Source organism: Apiospora marii, assembly GCF_038362585.1.
Source record: "Apiospora marii strain CBS 49790 chromosome Unknown utg000003l_segment0_segment0, whole genome shotgun sequence".
In the NCBI taxonomy this organism is placed as follows: domain Eukaryota; kingdom Fungi; phylum Ascomycota; class Sordariomycetes; order Amphisphaeriales; family Apiosporaceae; genus Apiospora; species Apiospora marii.
In genome coordinates this window covers 2,606,483-2,625,598 of record NW_027117374.1, presented here as the reverse complement: position 1 = coordinate 2,625,598, position 19,116 = coordinate 2,606,483, and the positions used below count along the sequence as shown (strand labels likewise).

Here is a 19,116-nt window from a genome sequence, read left to right as displayed (position 1 = left end):
TCGACAAGCGTCCGTTGCAGCAACGACAGGCTTAGCCCCCCATATTAGCTGCATCGGGGCCAGGTCCTGATCAAGACACGGACTGACCCTCCCTCCTTCGCCAGGACCAGCAGTCTAACATCTGCCGCTGAGGAGCCCTCGAAGCTCCACCCAGCCTCCCGGACTCTCCACTTGTTGTGTTTTCCCTCCCGTCATATAGACCGTCTGCCGCGCTGGACCTCGAGAGACAAGCTTCTCCCATTGCGAACCGCAGGGACGCTATCCTCTTGGTATTGCCGCCCTATCTGGCGCACCAAGACTGACACAATGGCACCGAGGGTAAGACGATTTGATACTGAACGTCAGCCACACGCATTTGGGTTATGCTGACTACCTCGTGCTCCCGATTAGTACGATGAGGCGCCGGAAACAGTTCCACCTGCATTCCCCGAGTATCATTCACCACCAACGGCACCAGAGGTAACAGCAAATCATGGATATGTGCAACATCAGCAGCCGTTGCCGCCCACTTTCAAGAGGGAGGACTCGACCGTGTACAACCAGTACCCCGGGTATGCGATGTCTCCTATGGGGCCGCCATCAACACAGAACTACGACACTACAGGCTATGGATCGCTACCGTCCGACCTTGGAGGGCGACGAAGAGAAAAGCGCACGATCCTGGGTTGCTCGGTGGTGGTCTTCGTTCTGGGTGTCATCATCGCCATTTTGTCCGCCGCAGTTATTGGGCTGGCCGCAGGCACCGGCGTGGAATCCAATCGGGCAAATACGGCCGAGTCGAATCTGGCTGCCCTCCGAGCCAATCTAACCTCCTCCACCTCCCCCAACTTTGCAGCGGGCAACTATGATGCGTTAACTCGAGGCTGTTCATCAAATCCAACTGGAGCGTCGGGAACGACGTATACCTCCAAGTGTAAGTACCGTCGTCAGCCCGTGTCCCCATTTCGTGTCCCCATTTCGTGGAGTATTGTCGCGTTCTCCTAGTGCTGCCCCTAGACCCATGAGCTAACTACATGAATCCGCGCCATGCTTTCCAGTCTTCGACCAGTCATCCTACCAGATTGCGTGCAATAAGGAAACGCCCAACGCCCCACTGCAGGGGCTCTTCGTCGGCAACTTCGACGACTGCATCGATGCGTGCGCCAGCTATACGAAGCACATATCAGAGAACTTTGCCAACTCGACGGCCAACGGCAACAAGACCTGCGCGGGCGTCACGTTCGTACCGGGCTGGACGGACCGACCGACAGCGGAGAAAGGGACCGCGCCCGGCAATTGTTACCTCAAGCCAGGGCCTCAGGGCAAAGCCAAACTGAGCGCTCCGAACAACGGACAGGAGACTCATTCGGCGTTCCGCCTTGACGACTAGGAACTCACACTGCAGACCGCGGTCGACGCCGACGCAACACAACACAACGGCAATAAAGTACATATGAGCATAGATACAATGCTTGCCATCGAAGTGAGACAATTCCTTGCATGTTTGTTCGACTTCACCATTCAAAAGAATCTGTACAGTCACTACAGTCATTATAATCATCGATTTGATCTGTTTGGGAAGCCCGGCGCTAAGGGGGAACATTGGGTATGGGAGGGGGAGGCATTTGATTTTGGATTTCTTAGCACAATACCCGAAGAAAAATAGCAGAAGCTGCGACTTACCAAACTTCCGTCTGTTGACTTCTACCTACCTCACTCAAATTCGAATGGGCTCTCATCCGATTGCGTAATTACTATATCTCAGCGAATGGAAGACAATGAGTAATTTGCGACGGCGATATGGAGAGGCATCTGTAGTTCGGAAAGAAGTGAGTCGAAGGGTCCCTGCACCCAAGCGCCCAGGGGCCCAGCTCACTATTGATGTTCAACGACTAAGTAGGTAGAGATTAGAGCAGATAGCGACCGGGCCAGAGGCCGGCCCAGCGCAATGCAACCCAACGTGCACATGCACCCAACTCTGTTTGATCGCGTGACCTACGTTAAGTATTGAGTTGAACTTGGTGTTCAAATATTGAAATCTCCGAGATGGGCAATCGTCAACGGATCATTAATAAACTTGGAGATCGCGGTAGTGGCCCTGGCTTGACCGAAACCACTTTCCAGGCCGTGCTTTTCCTTCAATGGGGATCGCAAACGCCAAATCCAGTTCTCTGGGTCATGATGGGCGGGCCGCAGCAAACAGACGTTCCGCTAGTCAGCGACTCGATAACGACTGGACAAGGGCCAGGATCTCATGGCAGAGTCAGAGACGACGATCGTCAGTCCATGATACTGTAAGTAATGACATTTGGGATACCTACACGTGATTGTTTCCCTTCGAGGTTGCTGGAATATAGTACGACTAGAACATAAACGCAGTTCCGATCGGGAGCTCGCTTTCCACCGCTTTTCTAGTGATAGTCTCGCAGTCGCCCGTCCGCGGCGAGGCGTTCAATGAACAAGGGCGGCGCCAAGAAATGCATGTCAGCACTAAACGGCATGGGTCCCAACAACAACTCCGGCAGTCGGCGGCGGCGTTGTCGCGTCTCTTCCTCGCTGGTGGTTGCAGTGGTACATAATTGCTTCGAGCTGGAATATGGACACACCGGACCGTAGCCGGGTATAGTAGTAGGTAGCTCCAGTGAAATGCGGCGCTGGGAAGGGGGTTTCCCTGCGGTCTCCAGTAACGTCAATGGCCTGCCACTGGGCGATTGATAATGTCGGTCCTGATCCCCCGCACCCCACCAGCATCCAGCCAATCCGCTACCGTCCTAGCTTCCACCGGTCCTGCTCGTCAAGTCAACCCAAGGGCGCAAAGTTGACATGATGTGGGGCTCTGCGCTCCATCGCCTTTCGGCGCGCTCCCCTTGTCTTTTGCTGTATGAATGATGGAAGGGTCACGCCTGTGACCCTCTGCCGATGATACGATAGCTCTCCTTCGGCTTACTAGATACTAGATACTGGATACTGGAGACTGCAAACAGCACACATGCCTGGTTGCTTTGCTAGGGCTAGCCTGCTCGATAAATCTATCTGCCATGGCGGCTTGTCCTATGACTCAAACCTGTAAATATCATTTCTCTTATTAGTTCTTCTTCCATCAAGACGTTTCGGTAAACAACTTGCAACATCTCCGTCTCCTTCCCTGGTATACCAAGGTCCGAGTACGTGGCCTGCACTCAACTGGAACTCTCCAGGGGAAGTAGGTTAGGTATTTAACTACCTCGACTCATCAGCTTCTTCCAGGCCCGGCCTGGTGTGTAGCCGAAAGGCGTGTTCATGACAAACAGCCTAGACTGGCCCATACGCCCTTCACCCCAAAGCTTGGCAGAAGCACGCCCTGTAGATGACTACCATTGACGAGCTCGAAGAGATGGATTTCATTAACTGGGATGCAGCTGGTGCTGACACCGGTTTCAATCTCGAACAGCAACCCCAACAACCCCAACAGCAGTCACCGCAGGGCGCATTTGACCCTACCCAAGGGACCAACATGGACCTCGTTCTTGGGGATGTCGACGGCGATGACTGGTCCTTCTGGGCCCTCGAGCACTTTGACTCGACACATCTGCCCCAGGAGACCACTGCCTGCCCCCCTCAAGAGCACGCTATGCCGCTGCCAGAACCTACGCCACCAACGGAGTTCGTCTGGGAAACCCCCAAGTCCCCATGTATGCATTGCGCCCAGGGTGGCTATCAGTGCAAGCTCATTAGGGAAGGTTCATATAAGGGTTACTGCACTGTCTGTGTGGCACTTCGTTGCGAGTGTAGCTTTGGTCCCGTTGGAAACCACGGTGGTCCAGAGGCAGGCCTGACGTTCCCAGCAGACCCCTGGCCCACCATAGGTGACCGCCCGGGAACTTCGATTCTTCTCGAAGATGACTTGGTGGCTCCCCTGAAGCCCGTGGCGACTATAGCAGAGAACCACGTAGGGGATGTCGCCCCTCTACCGACTCTGCCGACCAAGCCCGGGGCTCGTTTCTCTCGGGAGTCTGTCAAGATCCTGAAGAACTGGATAGCAACCCATAGTCGACACCCTTACCCTACCGAAGAGGAGAAGGAGACTCTGCAGAGGATCACAGGCCTCAACAAGACCCAGATCACCAACTGGTTGGCCAATGCCCGCCGAAGAGGAAAGATCCAACCTACACGCTCCACCTCGCCTCATGTTGGACGAGGTTATGCTACTGCCATGGACATACCTCGCCGATCCGGAACTCCTGGACTGTTCGAAAACATGAACCCGCTGCAGCGTTGGGCCAACTCGCCCCCTGAGAACGAACCGGCGTCCGTGACGGATATTGCGAGGGCCGTCACCGCTTCGGGCACCGACATGTCCTCGAGCTCCAGCTTGAACAGCCCATACGTATCCGGGTACTCTGATGATGGATCTAGCAGGTCCATTGCCAACCAATCCTCGGCTAGTAGCTTGTCCAAGTCGCAGTCCAGCGGCGGCTCCTTTGCGTCGACCTTTTCCCACCAGTCGCACGGCTCCATGGGTTCGTTGCCGTCTTTTGTACGAGCCCGAGGCCGAAGACGCCGTAGGCGTATTCCCCAAAAACGCTCACAAGAGAAGCTTGGCGAGAAGCCCAAAACCTTCCAGTGCACTTTCTGCACGGAAACTTTCCGAACCAAGCACGACTGGCAGAGGCATGAGAAATCTCTCCATCTGTCACTCGAACGCTGGGTTTGCTCACCCAAAGGCCCAAGGGTCATCCACTCTGGGACGGGTGTGATGAGCTGCGTCTTTTGTGGCGAGGCGAACCCGAGCGATGCCCACGTGGAATCGCACAACTTCTCCGGCTGCACAGAGCGATCGTTGGAGGAACGGACGTTCTATCGAAAGGATCACTTGCGGCAACACCTGAAACTCGTCCATGACGTGACATTCACAGCATGGTCCATGGATGCCTGGCGCGTCACAACACCTGAAATCAGATCGCGATGTGGTTTCTGCGGCGTCGTGATGGATAGCTGGACAGCTCGTACTGATCATCTGGCGGAGCACTTCAAGAATGGTTATACCATGGCTGACTGGAAGGGTGACTGGGGTTTCGACGCTCCTGTGATGAACCTGGTCGAGAACTCGATTCCACCCTGTAAGAGCGCCGTGCAGTGACCTCTTCTACGTTGTCTTTGAACTAACAATACCAATTAGACATGATCGACCATGAGAGGAATTCGCCACTTCCCTATCAAGCAAGCCAGACCCCAACATCTACTCCCACCAATGCGTATGGTCTTCTGAAGCTCGAACTCCAAGATTGGATGGAAAACCTTGCCGATGACCAGGCTATCCCACCTTCTGACGAAAAGATGCAAGTGGAAGCTTGCCGCATAATATTTGCTGGAGATTCGCTCTCTAAGAGCAAAAACCCGGCACAGTCGTGGTTCCGCGACCTTGTCATGGCCAAGCCTAAAATCAGTACCGCCGCCATGTTCAGGCCGAGGGGGCCAACAGAAGGGTGCCTTTCCAAAGTTATGATCACTGGAAAGAGGGACATATTCGAAAACTGCGACCTGGAAAGAGAGTTGCAGCAGTTTGTGATAGCCCGTCGATTACTCGGCCTAACAGCAATGGACAAAGAGCTCCAGGCGGAGGCTTGCAAGATCATCAGCCGCATGGAAGAGAAGTCCATCGATCCCTCCGACGCCATTGCGAACTGGGCAATTCGCCTGATCCACCAGGACACGCAATGGCTAACCGACTTCCGGAGGCGAGCTCATCTGCCGCGCAGCGAGGACGTCAATGACAACCCGCAGCGATCGCAGGATCCCATGTCGATTGACTCCACCATTCACAACTACAGCAGGCTTGACAGAGAACTAGGCGAGTTTCTGCGTTCGCAGAGGTCCTTAGGTCTGGAGCCGACTGACGCGGATCTGCAGAGGCAGGCGCGAACCATCATATACGAGCAAGATGATGACTGGAACCAAACCGCAGCAGACGATGGCGTGTGGCTCAGTGGTTTCAGAGAGAGGCACGCAAACGAGATCGATCCCTCTTTATCAGTTGATATTCCGCTGCCGAGCACCTCACAGCCACCAAAGCCTCCATCGCCATTGCCGGGCTTTCCCACCACGTCAACATCGACACCGGGTCGACGAAGTCCTCAGCAGGACCATAAAGCCAGGTTCATGTACTTCGTGAACGAAGCGAACTGCTATCGGCGACTGGCTAAAGAGCTCGGCCGCTACGTAGCGTCCACCATGTCGGAGAATAACCCTAATCAACATATACCGACTGACGAAGAGCTCCAATACCAGGCAAGGTGGATCGAATATGACGAGTAAGTAGCCATAGCCTCGCTCGAGTTGTCGATCAATAAAGTTAACATGGAAACAGTGACGATAAATGGAACCAGACACCCGCTGACAACGTGGAGTGGCTGCGGCAGTTCAAACAGGATGTTGGGATCCTCCCTCCCGATGCCCATGCCGAGCAGATTGATTTGACTTCGTGGCCATTGCCAGTAGGGGGGACTGATCCCTTGGCTCATCTCCCTTCCATCGAGTTTGATGCCATGCTCCAGACTCCAAACCTGACGACCCCTTTTGCGACCGACGACATTGCCACGGCTAGTCAAGCTGAGCAGCTTGACCCCATGCGACACGAGACACCTACCCGAACCTTTGGCAACCCCCAGCTCGCAAGCGGGTTGACTGCTTACGTCCGCCGCGAGCTGCAGAAGACGGGGATCTTCCCGAGCGATGCCGAGCTCCAGGCGCGGGCTCGAGACATCATGTCGATGCAGAAGACGCCGGCCGACGACCCCGTCCTGCTGGGCAAGTTCAAGGCGTCGCTCCAGGGACCGCTATCTATAGCGACAGCGAACGTCGCGGTAGCAGCGCCGGCACCGTCTGTTATGTCGTCCGTTATGCAACCAGGGGCTGTATCCGTCAGCGAGTCGCCTGATGACGAATTCCAGTTCCCCATGGATATGGACATCAACTTCACAGAGCAGGAGCTCGACAGTCTCGTCCGGGAGATGAACAACTCCAGCGCCGCCAGTGGGAGCCCGCCGTCGATCTCACCTAATGGCGTCATGCGGCGGTGATAGCTCGAAATGGTGTCCAACACACCAACACACTGAGGTAGCAGGAGAGCATCGTGGATGAAGATTTGATTCGAAATAGTACAAGCTCAACTGCAAGATATGTATATACTACTTAAAATTTGGGAGAGACTGCTGGCATCACGGTTTTGGCAAGCACACTGATATGGCGAGGCGCGTGGACCAAAAGCAGGTGGCAAGATGATGACAGACTTAGACGAGTCGGTATGACAACGATAATGAGATGAATGACTACTTTTCAAACCAAATTTACGAACAGCACTATGTATAATGTCTCGATAGACTGTCACTGTATTCTCCCTTGTCCTTTCGGGGGGTACAGCTCCTAGGGACGGCCACGGTGTCTCATTGCGATACCACGTAGAGTCTTGACATTGAATGGGCGACTGCGCTCGACTTGTAGACGGCTGGTCATGGTTCGCCACGCCTTGTTACTGGGTACTGCATGTTCACTTTGGGATGTTGGGTGTGTGAAGCTCTTCTGCTTCCTCCCTTTCAGCTACCGACGGCTAGGTTCAACGTACTGCGGCACGCAACATGCCCTCCCCAAGTCCAATGCTAGATAGGAGTTCATCATTGATACCGCCTGGTATATTCATATGGCCTTAGAGCGTCAAAAGTGATGCGTCGCATCTAGTCGCGGCGGTGCATCCAGTCAGGGTTACGGTTACGATTGGGGTTGGGGCTGCGGTTAGGGTTACGGTTCCGGTTAGGGTTATGGTTCCTAATACCCGACATTGTCCTATTGTAGAAGAGGCTATATGGGCGCCATGCCTGATCAAATGCAGTACAGAGGGCTGCGCAGACCATGGGAGTGGTTGCACTGTTCTCTATGCCTCTTGTGTGCTCGCCGCCAGGTCAAAGGTTTGAGCGAACCCCGCGAGCGCGAAGAGTCGACTGAGTCTGGACAATCTAGGTGAAACCGGTAGACATCTCCTTTACTTGTAATCGAGTAGAAGGGATGCCGATTCGGTTGTTGGATGAGACTGGCATGAATATTGTTGGCTTACATATCTCTATGTATGTGCGTGCAGTTTGACTGTATGTACTTGGTATTGAATGCTGGCCAAGTCAGTGCAGCTACCATCATCACAGGACACACACATGACGATCCCCCTCTCACCCCCATTCTTCCTGATGGTCAACTGAACAATGCATTGAACACAAAAGCTACAACCAAGTTTCTACAAATAAAAAACCAGTGTATCGAAAACTTCGAGATAGATCGCATCTTGCAGCGATCTCTTCTCGCTCGGGGACAAATCGATCCGCTCAAGGTTGTGACGTCGGGACTACAAGGCAAAACCCACTGGCTGGAGCTTAGTCCACCTCAGCTGCTATGGGAGGGTCCCACTAGGTGGGCTTCACTCCCCCGAAAGGTGCCCGATGTCCCGACTACCGGCTGGCCATCATAGAGGATGCATAAAGGGAAAATATTTATGACGACTCTTTTTTGTTCATGGGCAGGAAATAATACCTATGCCTTGATTCATTTGTTACTTATGCATCTTTGGAATATGTTGCTGTCGTATTTACTGAAAGACACGGTCTTCCAAGGGTGGGCCAGCACTCCAGTGTGGAGGTAACCGTTTCTATGTAATCCTCCGGAATGATTGCTCACCCTGGCCTCCTGCCTGGCCTTTGGTTGACGGGAAAGTGAATGGATACAGTCAACCATCGGATACCACTACTGCAACCATTCCACAAGCATGCGATAACACAACGCTACTCTTCCAGGTCCGGCACAAACATGGCCTATTGTGTTAGGATGAGTAATATATGTATGTGCCTGAACGGCGCTTGCTGGAAGCGAACATCCTCGATGCGACCCTGGGAGATGATGACTGATAGCGCACGCAGACCGGATCTGGATGTGTTTAGCAGATGCCTATTCTGTCCATAGGCCGACAATTCCCTAAAATAGTAGTAATGAGAAAATCGGGCTCGACCACTGGTTCTGCACTGGGGGTCAAACTTGCTTGCCCTTAGCGTTCCGCCTTTCGCGCTGATCAGACGATAGTTCTCACAACTATGCGCAGTAGCCGGGAGCAAAGGACCGATGCCAGACCACAGCTCGTCCAGAGCGCGTCTCGTGTCGAGAAAAGTCACGAAGTCTGCAAAAGGGTCTTCTCGTAAAAACTCTTATCTCTATTTCCGCATCAAGGCGACTTTTGGTTGTCGTAAAGGGTAGGCGCATGCGTGCCCCTCCTTCTGCGGGCTGTGCGCTGTAGAGGCTGCCCGCATATTGTAATTTGTCGACGCCCAGGACCCGAATCCCAATTGGGTTTTGCCATGTCTGTCCAATGCCAAGATCTGGGGGGCATTTTCTTCAACTATGTAACTGACCACCACCGCCTGGGATCTGGGAGCCGCAAGGTTACAGGGTAACATCATTGACGCAACTTTGTAACAAAACCTGTTGCTTTTGGAAGTCGGAGACGTATGCATCTACCTACGTGCTGCATGCTGTCATTGCCCACGTCGCCGACGAAACGTTTCCCGACCGGTTTCTCGTGTTTCGGCCACCCATGTCCAGACCATGTCCTGCCTTTGGTATTCGGTAAGGCGAGAGGAGCCCGGCTCATGACCACAGGTGCTTCCGTGCACGATAAACTACGCAATGTCTCTCGTGGAATGGAGACGATGTGGACATTCGCGAAGGACTTGGTTGGTGATCTCGCTTCTCTTACCCCACCGACCAGCCCCCTTGCCCCTTGACCCCTGTTGGCCTTCTTAATCTGGGTGGGCTCGTGTCGGGAATGCCCTGCTACAGTCCAAGCGGCAAGTCCAGAGGCTACTGCAGAAACGGCAGAGCCCCAAGCAACCAAGTCGCAGGCCGCAACCAAGCCCTCACGGCACACAACTCAACAGGCAACCAGCAACGATGCGCTGCTTATCACAACCCTGGTGGTGTGGGTGTGCTGGGAAAACCGGAGATTCTACCCACTCGCTTGTCAAACTGGGATCAAGGGCCCTTGGAAAGGAGAGCTTGAACCCACTTCGACTGCTGCCAAAACCTGGTGGGAAACACTCTAACGAGATACTACTACTTGAACTTGCCTTGTCCATTCCGTTTCTCTGGACGTTTACTTGTTACAAGATAGATTTGCATCGCTTCGCTCCTCTTCGTTGCTCGGAATTTTTTGCTTTTTCCATTCGTTCGGTTCCTTAGACCTTGTTCTTATTAGATTTTACGTTAATCGACCATGCTGTCAACCGGCCTGTCCTTCAGCGGCGCTGCCGCCGCCCTCCTCTCGGCCTCGGCCGTCGCACAGGCCGCCGTGGCGCCGACGCCAGCCGACTTGCAGGCTCGACAGTCGACGGGGACGGGCAAGTGCACCGACGTGCACGTCTTCCTGGCCAAGGGCAACAACGAGCCCTACCCGGGCCGGCAGGGCGAGCTGGTCAACGCCATCTGCAAGGGCTACGACAGCTGCGACTACGAGGACGTCGTCATGCAGAACATGCTGCCCGACCCCTACTGCGACTCGGTCCACGAGGGCGGCGCCAACACCGTCACCCAGATCATCGCCTACAACAAGAAGTGCCCGGACTCGAAGCTCGTCCTGAGCGGCTACTCCCAGGGCGCGCATGTGGTCGGCGACGCCCTCAGCGGCGGCGGTGGTGTTTTCTTCGAGGGCTGCGTCGAGAAGCCGGTTATTCCCCTCGACCCCAAGAGCGACGCCGGCAAAGCGCGTAAGTAATTTCCCATGGGCTTCGCTCCCTTTCCACCACGAGTCATGGACCAAGGGGCACTAGCTGCCAGGTTTTTCCTCCCGGGATGCACTTACAGCTTACTAACTATTTTGGTGTCTTCTAGTCGCTGCCGTCCTCACATTCGGCGACACGCGCCACTCGGCCAACCAGCCGGGCAACTACCAGAGCGGCGCGGGTGCCAGCGGCCTCTACCCCCGCCCCGGCGACCAGCTGGACAAGCTGGCCGCCTTCGCGGACCGGCACCGCGACTACTGCGTCGGCACCGACCCGATCTGCGCGAGCGCCGACCCCAAGAACCCGGACGCCATGGCGCACCTCTCGTACTTTGAGAAGTTCACCGGCGAGGCCGCCAAGTGGGTCCAGGAGAAGCTGGGCGACGGCGTCAAGAAGGGCGACCCGTCCAAGACCACCGACCCCGTCCCCAACGCCGACGGCAGCAGCAGCGCCAGCGCGTCGGCCTCCTTCTCCAAGGTGCCCTCCAGCGCTACCGACTCGCCCGTCCGCGCGACGGACTCCTCGTCGACGACGACGGGCGGCGCGGCCCAGGGAAGTGCCGAGTCGTCGGATAAACCCGATAGCGGTGCCGGGATGACCCTGGCGCCCCTGGGACTCTGCTCGTTGGCGTTGGCCGCTGGCATGGCGATCATAATGGGTTGATAATAAACGACGGACGGAGGGGCAAAATCTTAATTGCGTAGCATTTTCACGGCTACGGGGCGGGCGCATTCCTGGGTTCAGCATCATTTTATGAGCATTTCACTCTTTTGGGGGGTCATTGGGAAGCAGCATCAGCCAGCATCGGCGTTTTGGGAGTCCATCTTTTGATGCACGATCGTCTTGTATATACATATGCATCTTCTGGATTTTGGGGGGCATCGCCATCTGTTGCATCAGACCCCTCCACATGCTCCGGAGAGCCTGGACGAGTTTTAGACATAGCAATACCTAATCTCCTGTCTCTGGATCTACGCATGGATCTACGCATCTCTCAACGAGTCTCGATTGCGTCGTTTTTTACTGAATCATTGTCCATATCCAGGGTGTTTGGGGGGGAAAATGACTTGTAATGTGGGCTTCCCAGCCGATCCCACTCTAACGAGGACCCTGGCTCCCGGGGGTTGTCACATCCCGCCGCCAGTCCTTCCCTGGAACATCCGCGAGTCATTCACCACCACATATAGTACATAAATAGCCTTTGTCACAGCCATTCAGGGCTTCAGCCTCCACGGCGTTCTAGAAGAGATGAAACAAGATGGGGTCAAGAATAAGGTTTTTTCTTCGCCAATGCCAATTTTCTTAAATTTACGGTCGGAAACAAGGGGGGGCCTCCTGGTTTGCGTGATCTCCTGACGGGGTCGAAACAGCCTAAACCCCTCTAGAAGGGAACCTTTCTATATTGTCAGAACCACGGGATCGTCTTCTGTGGCGTATGTTAGTAAATGACTTGGTTACGGTTAGGGTGCAAGTCGCTTAACATACCATCCATCATCCACCAAACAGAAGAAGTTTCTCTTCTAGCCCTGCTGCTGCTGCTGCTGCTGCTGCTTCTGGACAGGAACGGCGTCGGTGGCGGCGGCGAACGCGAGGGCCTGGTGCTTATGGAAGCAGTCGTTGGCGGCGATCCGGGTCGGGAACGTCTGACCGCAGGGGTCCCAGAGGCACTCGTACCGGCGGCGGCTACGGTCGTGGTCGTCGCAGAGGTGAATGCGCATGGCGGCCTCATTGGTGGTGGTGTGGCCGCAGCCGGCGACCTGGCACGCCGTGCCCACGTGGGCGTACCAGGCGTGCTTCTGCATCTGCTCGATGCTGTCGAAGGTCTGGTTTCATTGCGAACCTCGGTGTTAGTGTTGCTCTTTTTTAAAAAATGGAGAAAAGAAGATAGGGAACTTGGGAATCATACCTGGTCGCATCCGGTGCAACGGAAGCTAGTAGCCGTAGCAGCGGCAGCGGCGGTAGCAGCGGCAGCGGCCTCGGCGGCGAGTCTGGCCTCTTTCTTGGCTCGGATCTGAGCCGAGAGGGTCTCAGGAGTCCACTGGTCATCCTTTCCCTAGAAGGGGAGCGGTGTTCTCTTTTGACCACTCATGGTTCTTGATTGCTAGACTGCGATCAGTTCGTTTTCTTCTAGCATCGATCGGGATGGCCTATCTATTTCCGTGCGACTTACACAAGAGGCGCGGGCGGAAGAGGGAGGCGGCGGTGGTGTTGGTGGTGGCGTTGGTGGTGGCGACGGAGATGTAATTATTATTCAGACAACTTCAAGGCGGTCCAGCAGTTGAATGTCACAGGAAGGACAGAGAGAGGGTTGGGCGGGGCAATAGGTTATAAATAACTAGGGCTTCGTACGGGCCTGTGTCTAGCCCAGAGCTTTCCAGGCACTGGAAGCTCATCCACGGGGGATTCAACGTGAAAAGTCAGCTATAGAATAGACAATAGGTACCAGTTGACCTATAAATGACCCCGGACTTAATCTTAAGGTAACCTACTTACCCGAGGTCTTCCTTCTATGTGGGGAAAGCTTGCCATTACATTAATTGAATTTAAAACAACTTATTATTACTTATCGAGAGGAACATAACAATAGACAATATTAGCCGTTGACGTATGGTGCCAACTTTCAGACACTTGTACCAGCGGGTTACACACTGTTTCCCGTACGGAACTCAGAGACTGATTCTGGGCACAGGGACGTAAACGCCCTCGGCGAAGGCATAGGGGGAGATATCCTTGGATTGCAAAGGAGACGACGAGAAGGTGTTTGGCACACGGTGGCTTTCCGAGCCGGTGGTTGGTAGGTAGAAACTGCAGATTCGGAGGCTAGGTTGACAGTTGAGCTGGCGAGTCCTTATAATAATGTTGTGTTGCGTCAGTGATCACTTCCTACTTCTTCGACGGGGTCTGGAGAAGAGGCAATGTGCCTCACACTTGCAGGAGAACCATGCCTAGCCCTTGTGTGTTCCCACCGGAACCTTGGTCAGAACATAGGGGTTGAGAACTGTCGAGAGTGAGGACACCATGCGCGTAACCACGCCTTGGTTGCTCAATATCAACGTAACATTATTGTTTCCCGGGCTATCTAGACGGGCTGGCGAGTGTGACATGACTTCAGTAAGTGCTTACAGGCTCACGATATCCGAGTGGGGTTTCCAAAGTAGTCGTGAATGTTATGGAATAAGCAAAGGTGAGATATGCGAAGAGAAATTGCAATGTTAACTGGGTCTTGAATTATTCATAGTAAGCCAATCCAGACAGTGACGAACATGTGGAGGATTCCATGATGTATCCAGGGTGGTGGGCAGTGTCTTTGGGTTATGCTGCAGATGGCTTTACGCTACTTGGTTTTGTTGTTCCCATGCTCAGCTGATTATTTAAGCTCCAATGATCTATCTATGAAAGACCAGGGCTGTTATTCGGACTTTGCACATTACATTGCCAGTGCAGTCGTGTGGCTTTCTTTTCGGTGAAATTACTGAATAGGGGGCATGCGTCAGCAAGGAAGATTTCAAAGTGAGGAGATACGGTACAGTTAAGAGAACAACAACCTACGTAGTGGTCTTAGCCATCCATTATAATTGGAGTGAACACAGCCTTTAATAAATCGCAAAGATGTATGCTGGATTCAACGACGGCAACAAGGGGTGGTGGAACTATACACAGTTCCAAGCCTTGGCCCCGAAATTCTTAGCAATATAAATCATTATATGGGGAGACCCTTGGCCTGAGTACTTGATATGCATAGCAACTCGAAAGCAAACATGCTAAAGGACATAGCTGATTCCCACTGCTTAGATCCCACATCAAAGGATTTTCCTCAAGCCACCAGCATGAAAGGCTCGACCCCCCTTTCGGAGCAACTGGAGCAGAAGGTTAGGCACCCAATTAAACCGCCCCTGATTGGTTGATTGAGTGGACTCCTCCGATGGCTGCACCATGATGCAACCCCTGTAACCCATGAGAGGTCCTTTTCTGGTACGGGTTACGGTGCATTCTTAGGCAGCGGCATTTCAATATACAAGAAATATATGAATATAAGGTGCAACGGCTGTCGAAGTTGTGGTTCTTCTCTCGACACAATAGCATCACTAAGCATCATCATCATCCTTCCACACACACACCCCCCCCCCCCCCCAATAAATTATCTATATCTACATCTACATCTGCAGTAAACGCGCCCACTATGAATCCTGCAAGCATCGTCCGGCCTGTCGACGGCGCCAGCCACACCAAAACGAGGTCTTTCTTGGGCGACGTCGACATCATCCTGAGCTTGCGTCTGGTCACCATCGGCCTCCTCATCGCCAGTACCACCCTCCACTTTAACGGCGACAACTACACCCCGGTGCTCAACGTCCTCGCCGTCGTCCTCCTCCTCAACCTGGTCTGGAACCTCGTCTTGGTCCTTATGACCGGCCGCTTTCCCCGGCTATGGCAGTCCAAGCAACAGGACGGCGACGAGGAGCACCCCACGTCGTACCAGCCTCTCGGCCCCATCAGCGATGCCTGGCTCAGCATCATCCTTCTCATCTTCACCATCTGGACCAAGACCATCCCCGACCCCTGGCAAAACATCCAGTACAAGTACAACTTCAACGTCATGTTCCCCATCAACATCATCGTTTTGTGAGTAAATTGAGACCCATGCCCCCTTATATCCGTAACTATTTTACCCAAGCTAACCTGACTTTGTTCTTCAGTGTTTTCATGCATGCCATTGCCATCCTCGAGCACATCAAGGTCGACTACCCCAAGAAGTACGAGAGGCTCAACATCGGAAGCCACAGCCACGTTCGTCTTCCTTAGAGGAACGCCTCTCTCGCCTCGCTGTAGTGTTATCACAGGATCCGCACTTACTGAGAGTAAAGAGGGCGAAAAGCTGCCAGGCTTCACTGTTTTAGTCGATGTTTGGTTTTGGAAACAGTGCCATTTACTTTGTACGAACTATATAATCCCTCGAAATAGAAAAAGTCTACATAAATCATGGGTACACCCTTATATGCCCAGCCAAGACCCTTGAACATTATCTCCTCCCCCATCTTCCGTGTGTTGCCCCTTGACTCTAAAGGCAGCATGCCAATTTCATAGTTAATCAGAGCCTGGCATAAAGTCAGGAGTTGAGATACAATTGGCTTGTGTAACGATATAATGCAGGCGCCTTTGAGATATATTGGATGAGGGGGCAACAATCAAATGAGGCGGCCCCTTGCATCGCGGGCAAATTAAGAAACAATCTTGGTCTCCTGGCTGGACTTGATCCCACTACATCCCCCGGTGAGCCCCAAAGTATTGTGACCATTTCCATTACCCACTCGTTAGTTTGGTCCCATGGCGTTCAACAGAGCCCCCCGAGAAGTCAAAGAGGCCATTTGGAAGTTGGCCCTGCCCGACGACGAGCCCGAGGTCTGCGTCATGTGGCCTCTGCGCTTCCAGGGCCTCAGTCAGATCGTCGAGCCGCTCCTGGTCGACACCGCCTTCCCGGTCCTGATGCACATTTGCCGCGAGTGGCGGGCCTTCGTCCTCTCCCCGTCCTCGGGCGTCAGGTTCCATCGCTCCCGGCTGGCGGGCTGTCAAGTCCCCTATCGGCCCTACCGGCCGGAGATGGATGCCTTCTTCGTTAGCTCATCGAATGCCATGTTCACGCTCCAGGCCATGGCGAAAGAGGACCGTAGGGGGGACGCCGCTGCTGCTGCTGCTGCTGCTGTTCTGAACCCCGAATCTTGGCGCACACTCCGCCACTTGGCCGTGGAGCCGCCCGTCTTCGGCGAGGCCCACGAGTGGCTACCGGAGCTCGTCTTCCGCTACAGCCCCGATCTCCAGAAGGTCTCGGTCGTATTCCCATCCTCGGGGAAGCCCCTGTGGGGGTTCTTCCACCCCCCATCGAGGCGGTGCAAGCTCCGGAGAATCGACGAGGCAGGAGATGTGGAGAACAAGAGCAAAGTTGTTTCGATTCAAGAACACGCCAGGACTACCCTTTTATGGCTGGACATTGTGCTCTCCCGTAAGTGGGGCGATGAGCAGCGAGCTCGTCAGGAACACTCCCGCGGGGATCCCACGAGACTTATGAAGGGGCACCTTGGAATGGAAGCGAAGAAAAACCCTGCTTGGTGTACGAGTCAGCGTCTTTTGCCCAGTTCAGGCGTTTGGGGGATGGGCTGCAGATTTGGGAGGAGGTCTGCGAGGATCGAATTTGGGCTGTTCATAAGGATGGAAGCCAGGAGCTCCCGTCATTTGGTGGCTCGCATCGCAATCCAGAGATTTGGAGAGTGAATGACGATGTCGAGTTAACGTCATAGGGAAACCAAATTGATCTCACGATACACCCCTTCTATTGACCAGGAAACAATGCTTCAAATCAATAATAGGACAAATGGGTTCTTAACTCGCAATGAGGGCCGAGATTGTATTGTAACAATAGTCTTGGTCTAAGCCATATGTGCCGGTCGTGTCTCAAGATGTATTTCATTTGAATACATCAGGGATCGGTCGACCTTGCCACAAGTGCATGGAACAAAGGTCAAAGACACACCCGGATACCCCGAGCAAACAGTTCACAGCTCCATTGAATATAATTTCCTACCTTTCATGATCTGGGGGTAAAGCCACTCAGTCTACTCCCGGCGTTTTCTCAGGACTCATCTTTCATGCATACAACCGCCATCTCAGAACTGCTAAAGCGAACACCATGCAGCCTACCGAAGCCGAAATCCTGGCGGCGTTGACGCGCTACCGCGAGCGCGTCGTACAGCACAACCGCGACGCCTTTGTCAAATTCGTCGAGATGGCCGAGACGGCTCAAACCACGGATCCCCAGACGCCGGACCATTTGGTGGCGGCAGGGCGCCTGAACTTCATCTACCGGCTCCTCAACGTCTCACACCCTGAGCTGCACCATGACCCCAATGAGCGCATCGAAACACCTGCAGATATTCTCACGAAGTGGACCGCGCTCGTGCGCATCTTTAACCTTGACGGCGTCATCGACTCCAAAGATGGCGAGATGCGTGAACGAGACCGCATCGAATTCAAGCAAAGCATGATGACCGAGCTGCTACGAGTATGTGACGGCGACAACGGCGGTGGTGAAGACATGGCGGATCTACAGAAGTTCCCCAACGACTTTTGGATCTTGATGAGCCAAGTTGACAGCCTCATTGGCCATGGTTGGCCACAGTATCACGAGGAGGGCCAGCAGGTCACACTTTGGCACGGATTGGACTACTCGCAAACAACTCTAGTTGACCCCGACAACCTTGAACTCTATGGCTGGGAGGTCCTGACTGGCTGGGAGATCGGAAACGGCCCAGAAACCGCTTGCTACGTGCTCTACTGCCGCTCAGAAGAGGGGGAAGAGGGCGTATACGACGACGGCGATAAGGACACCAACTGGCAGTGGCGCTACGTAATCGATGGGGGCCAAAACGGCATCGAAGCCTTCGATAATGTGGTGGACCTCTTGGAATGGTACGAGGAGCTCAACCTGCCGGATTTGGAGCACCTGGGTTGGTACACTAGGCAAGTGTTCAACAACTGAAGGCGACGACAAATCTTCCAGTACCCATCAGCTAGACCCGGTTGCTTGCATTGCTTTCCTTTTGCGTTCCTTTCATGTTCGTCTTTGTCCCTTTTCTGAGATCTTGGCCTACCCTGATACGTTTGCAGTATCGTTTGCCGCTGCTTCATCCTTGCCCCTGACCATGCTGATACATCGAAAATCTGGTCCTCCCGCCGATTTGATCGCCTTTTCCACGCAGCCGCCCTTGAAGATGACGGGCAGATCGAACGACACCGAGGCACCATGATCCTGTGTCGCATCCGTCCATGTCCAAGACGTGGGGGGCTGCGCACCCTTCCTCTTGCTTTAGAAGCTCTTGTCCGCCATCTCGGACTGCCCAGTTGCGTATACCATATACAACGAAGTGCATTACTAACATAAGTTCAAACTGAAGAACGAGGCCTGAAATTGGCATCGAAAAGGACGCCGGCCAGGGCGGTGGTGTTATGGTTCTGATTACGCTGGGATGTGACACTGGCACAACATCCTGCTGACACATGTTCGCCAACAGGGTTTCCACATAATGGCCTAAAAAAGCCAGTATCCATGTTACGGCGAGGATGGATACTTGCAACAATGGTACTCGATCTTTACAGGTGGAGGAGCCGGTCTGGCAGCAGACTGGACCTCCCAGACCCTTTTAGTTATGACTTTCAGTCTCACATTGGCTCTCTCATATTGTAAGTGAGAGGGAAGCGAAGTGACAGTAAATAATGCAAGATCGTACAAGAAATAGCCCCCCGTTACCGTCTAATATGCACCCCCGAGACGTCTATATATAGATTCTTTCACTTACGT

At 53.8% G+C, this 19,116-nt stretch overlaps 8 protein-coding genes across 8 annotated transcripts; 7 read left to right on the top strand and 1 right to left on the bottom strand.

The window, feature by feature from the left end:
• Positions 1-306: 306 nt before the first annotated feature.
• PG985_004329 (uncharacterized protein) lies at positions 307-1,369 on the top strand (the record flags this gene model as incomplete). The annotated part of the gene is made up of 3 exons (XM_066824098.1): positions 307-318; positions 391-913; positions 1,038-1,369. 3 exons carry the CDS (start codon positions 307-309, stop codon positions 1,367-1,369), a joined length of 867 nt encoding a protein of 288 aa, XP_066687258.1.
• Positions 1,370-2,025: 656 nt separating this feature from the next.
• Positions 2,026-2,437, top strand: PG985_004328 (uncharacterized protein; the record flags this gene model as incomplete). The annotated part of the gene is made up of 2 exons (XM_066824097.1): positions 2,026-2,273; positions 2,359-2,437. 2 exons carry the CDS (start codon positions 2,026-2,028, stop codon positions 2,435-2,437), a joined length of 327 nt encoding a protein of 108 aa, XP_066687257.1.
• An 888-nt stretch (positions 2,438-3,325) lies between these two features.
• On the top strand, positions 3,326-7,037 carry PG985_004327 (C2H2 type zinc finger containing protein; the record flags this gene model as incomplete). The annotated part of the gene is made up of 3 exons (XM_066824096.1): positions 3,326-5,078; positions 5,138-6,269; positions 6,326-7,037. 3 exons carry the CDS (start codon positions 3,326-3,328, stop codon positions 7,035-7,037), a joined length of 3,597 nt encoding a protein of 1,198 aa, XP_066687256.1.
• Positions 7,038-10,261: 3,224 nt separating this feature from the next.
• Positions 10,262-11,429, top strand: PG985_004326 (uncharacterized protein; the record flags this gene model as incomplete). Its single annotated transcript, XM_066824095.1, has 2 exons — positions 10,262-10,751; positions 10,876-11,429. 2 exons carry the CDS (start codon positions 10,262-10,264, stop codon positions 11,427-11,429), a joined length of 1,044 nt encoding a protein of 347 aa, XP_066687255.1.
• An 857-nt stretch (positions 11,430-12,286) lies between these two features.
• PG985_004325 (uncharacterized protein) lies at positions 12,287-13,786 on the bottom strand (the record flags this gene model as incomplete). Its single annotated transcript, XM_066824094.1, has 3 exons — positions 12,287-12,589; positions 12,673-12,813; positions 13,766-13,786. The coding sequence occupies 3 exons, from the start codon at positions 13,784-13,786 to the stop codon at positions 12,287-12,289; spliced, it is 465 nt and encodes a 154-aa protein (XP_066687254.1).
• Positions 13,787-14,946: 1,160 nt separating this feature from the next.
• On the top strand, positions 14,947-15,569 carry PG985_004324 (uncharacterized protein; the record flags this gene model as incomplete). The annotated part of the gene is made up of 2 exons (XM_066824093.1): positions 14,947-15,389; positions 15,464-15,569. 2 exons carry the CDS (start codon positions 14,947-14,949, stop codon positions 15,567-15,569), a joined length of 549 nt encoding a protein of 182 aa, XP_066687253.1.
• A 522-nt stretch (positions 15,570-16,091) lies between these two features.
• PG985_004323 (uncharacterized protein) lies at positions 16,092-17,059 on the top strand (the record flags this gene model as incomplete). Its single annotated transcript, XM_066824092.1, has 2 exons — positions 16,092-16,764; positions 17,019-17,059. 2 exons carry the CDS (start codon positions 16,092-16,094, stop codon positions 17,057-17,059), a joined length of 714 nt encoding a protein of 237 aa, XP_066687252.1.
• Positions 17,060-17,448: 389 nt separating this feature from the next.
• On the top strand, positions 17,449-18,297 carry PG985_004322 (uncharacterized protein; the record flags this gene model as incomplete). Its single annotated transcript, XM_066824091.1, has 1 exon — positions 17,449-18,297. The coding sequence occupies one exon, from the start codon at positions 17,449-17,451 to the stop codon at positions 18,295-18,297; it is 849 nt and encodes a 282-aa protein (XP_066687251.1).
• Positions 18,298-19,116: the final 819 nt, after the last annotated feature.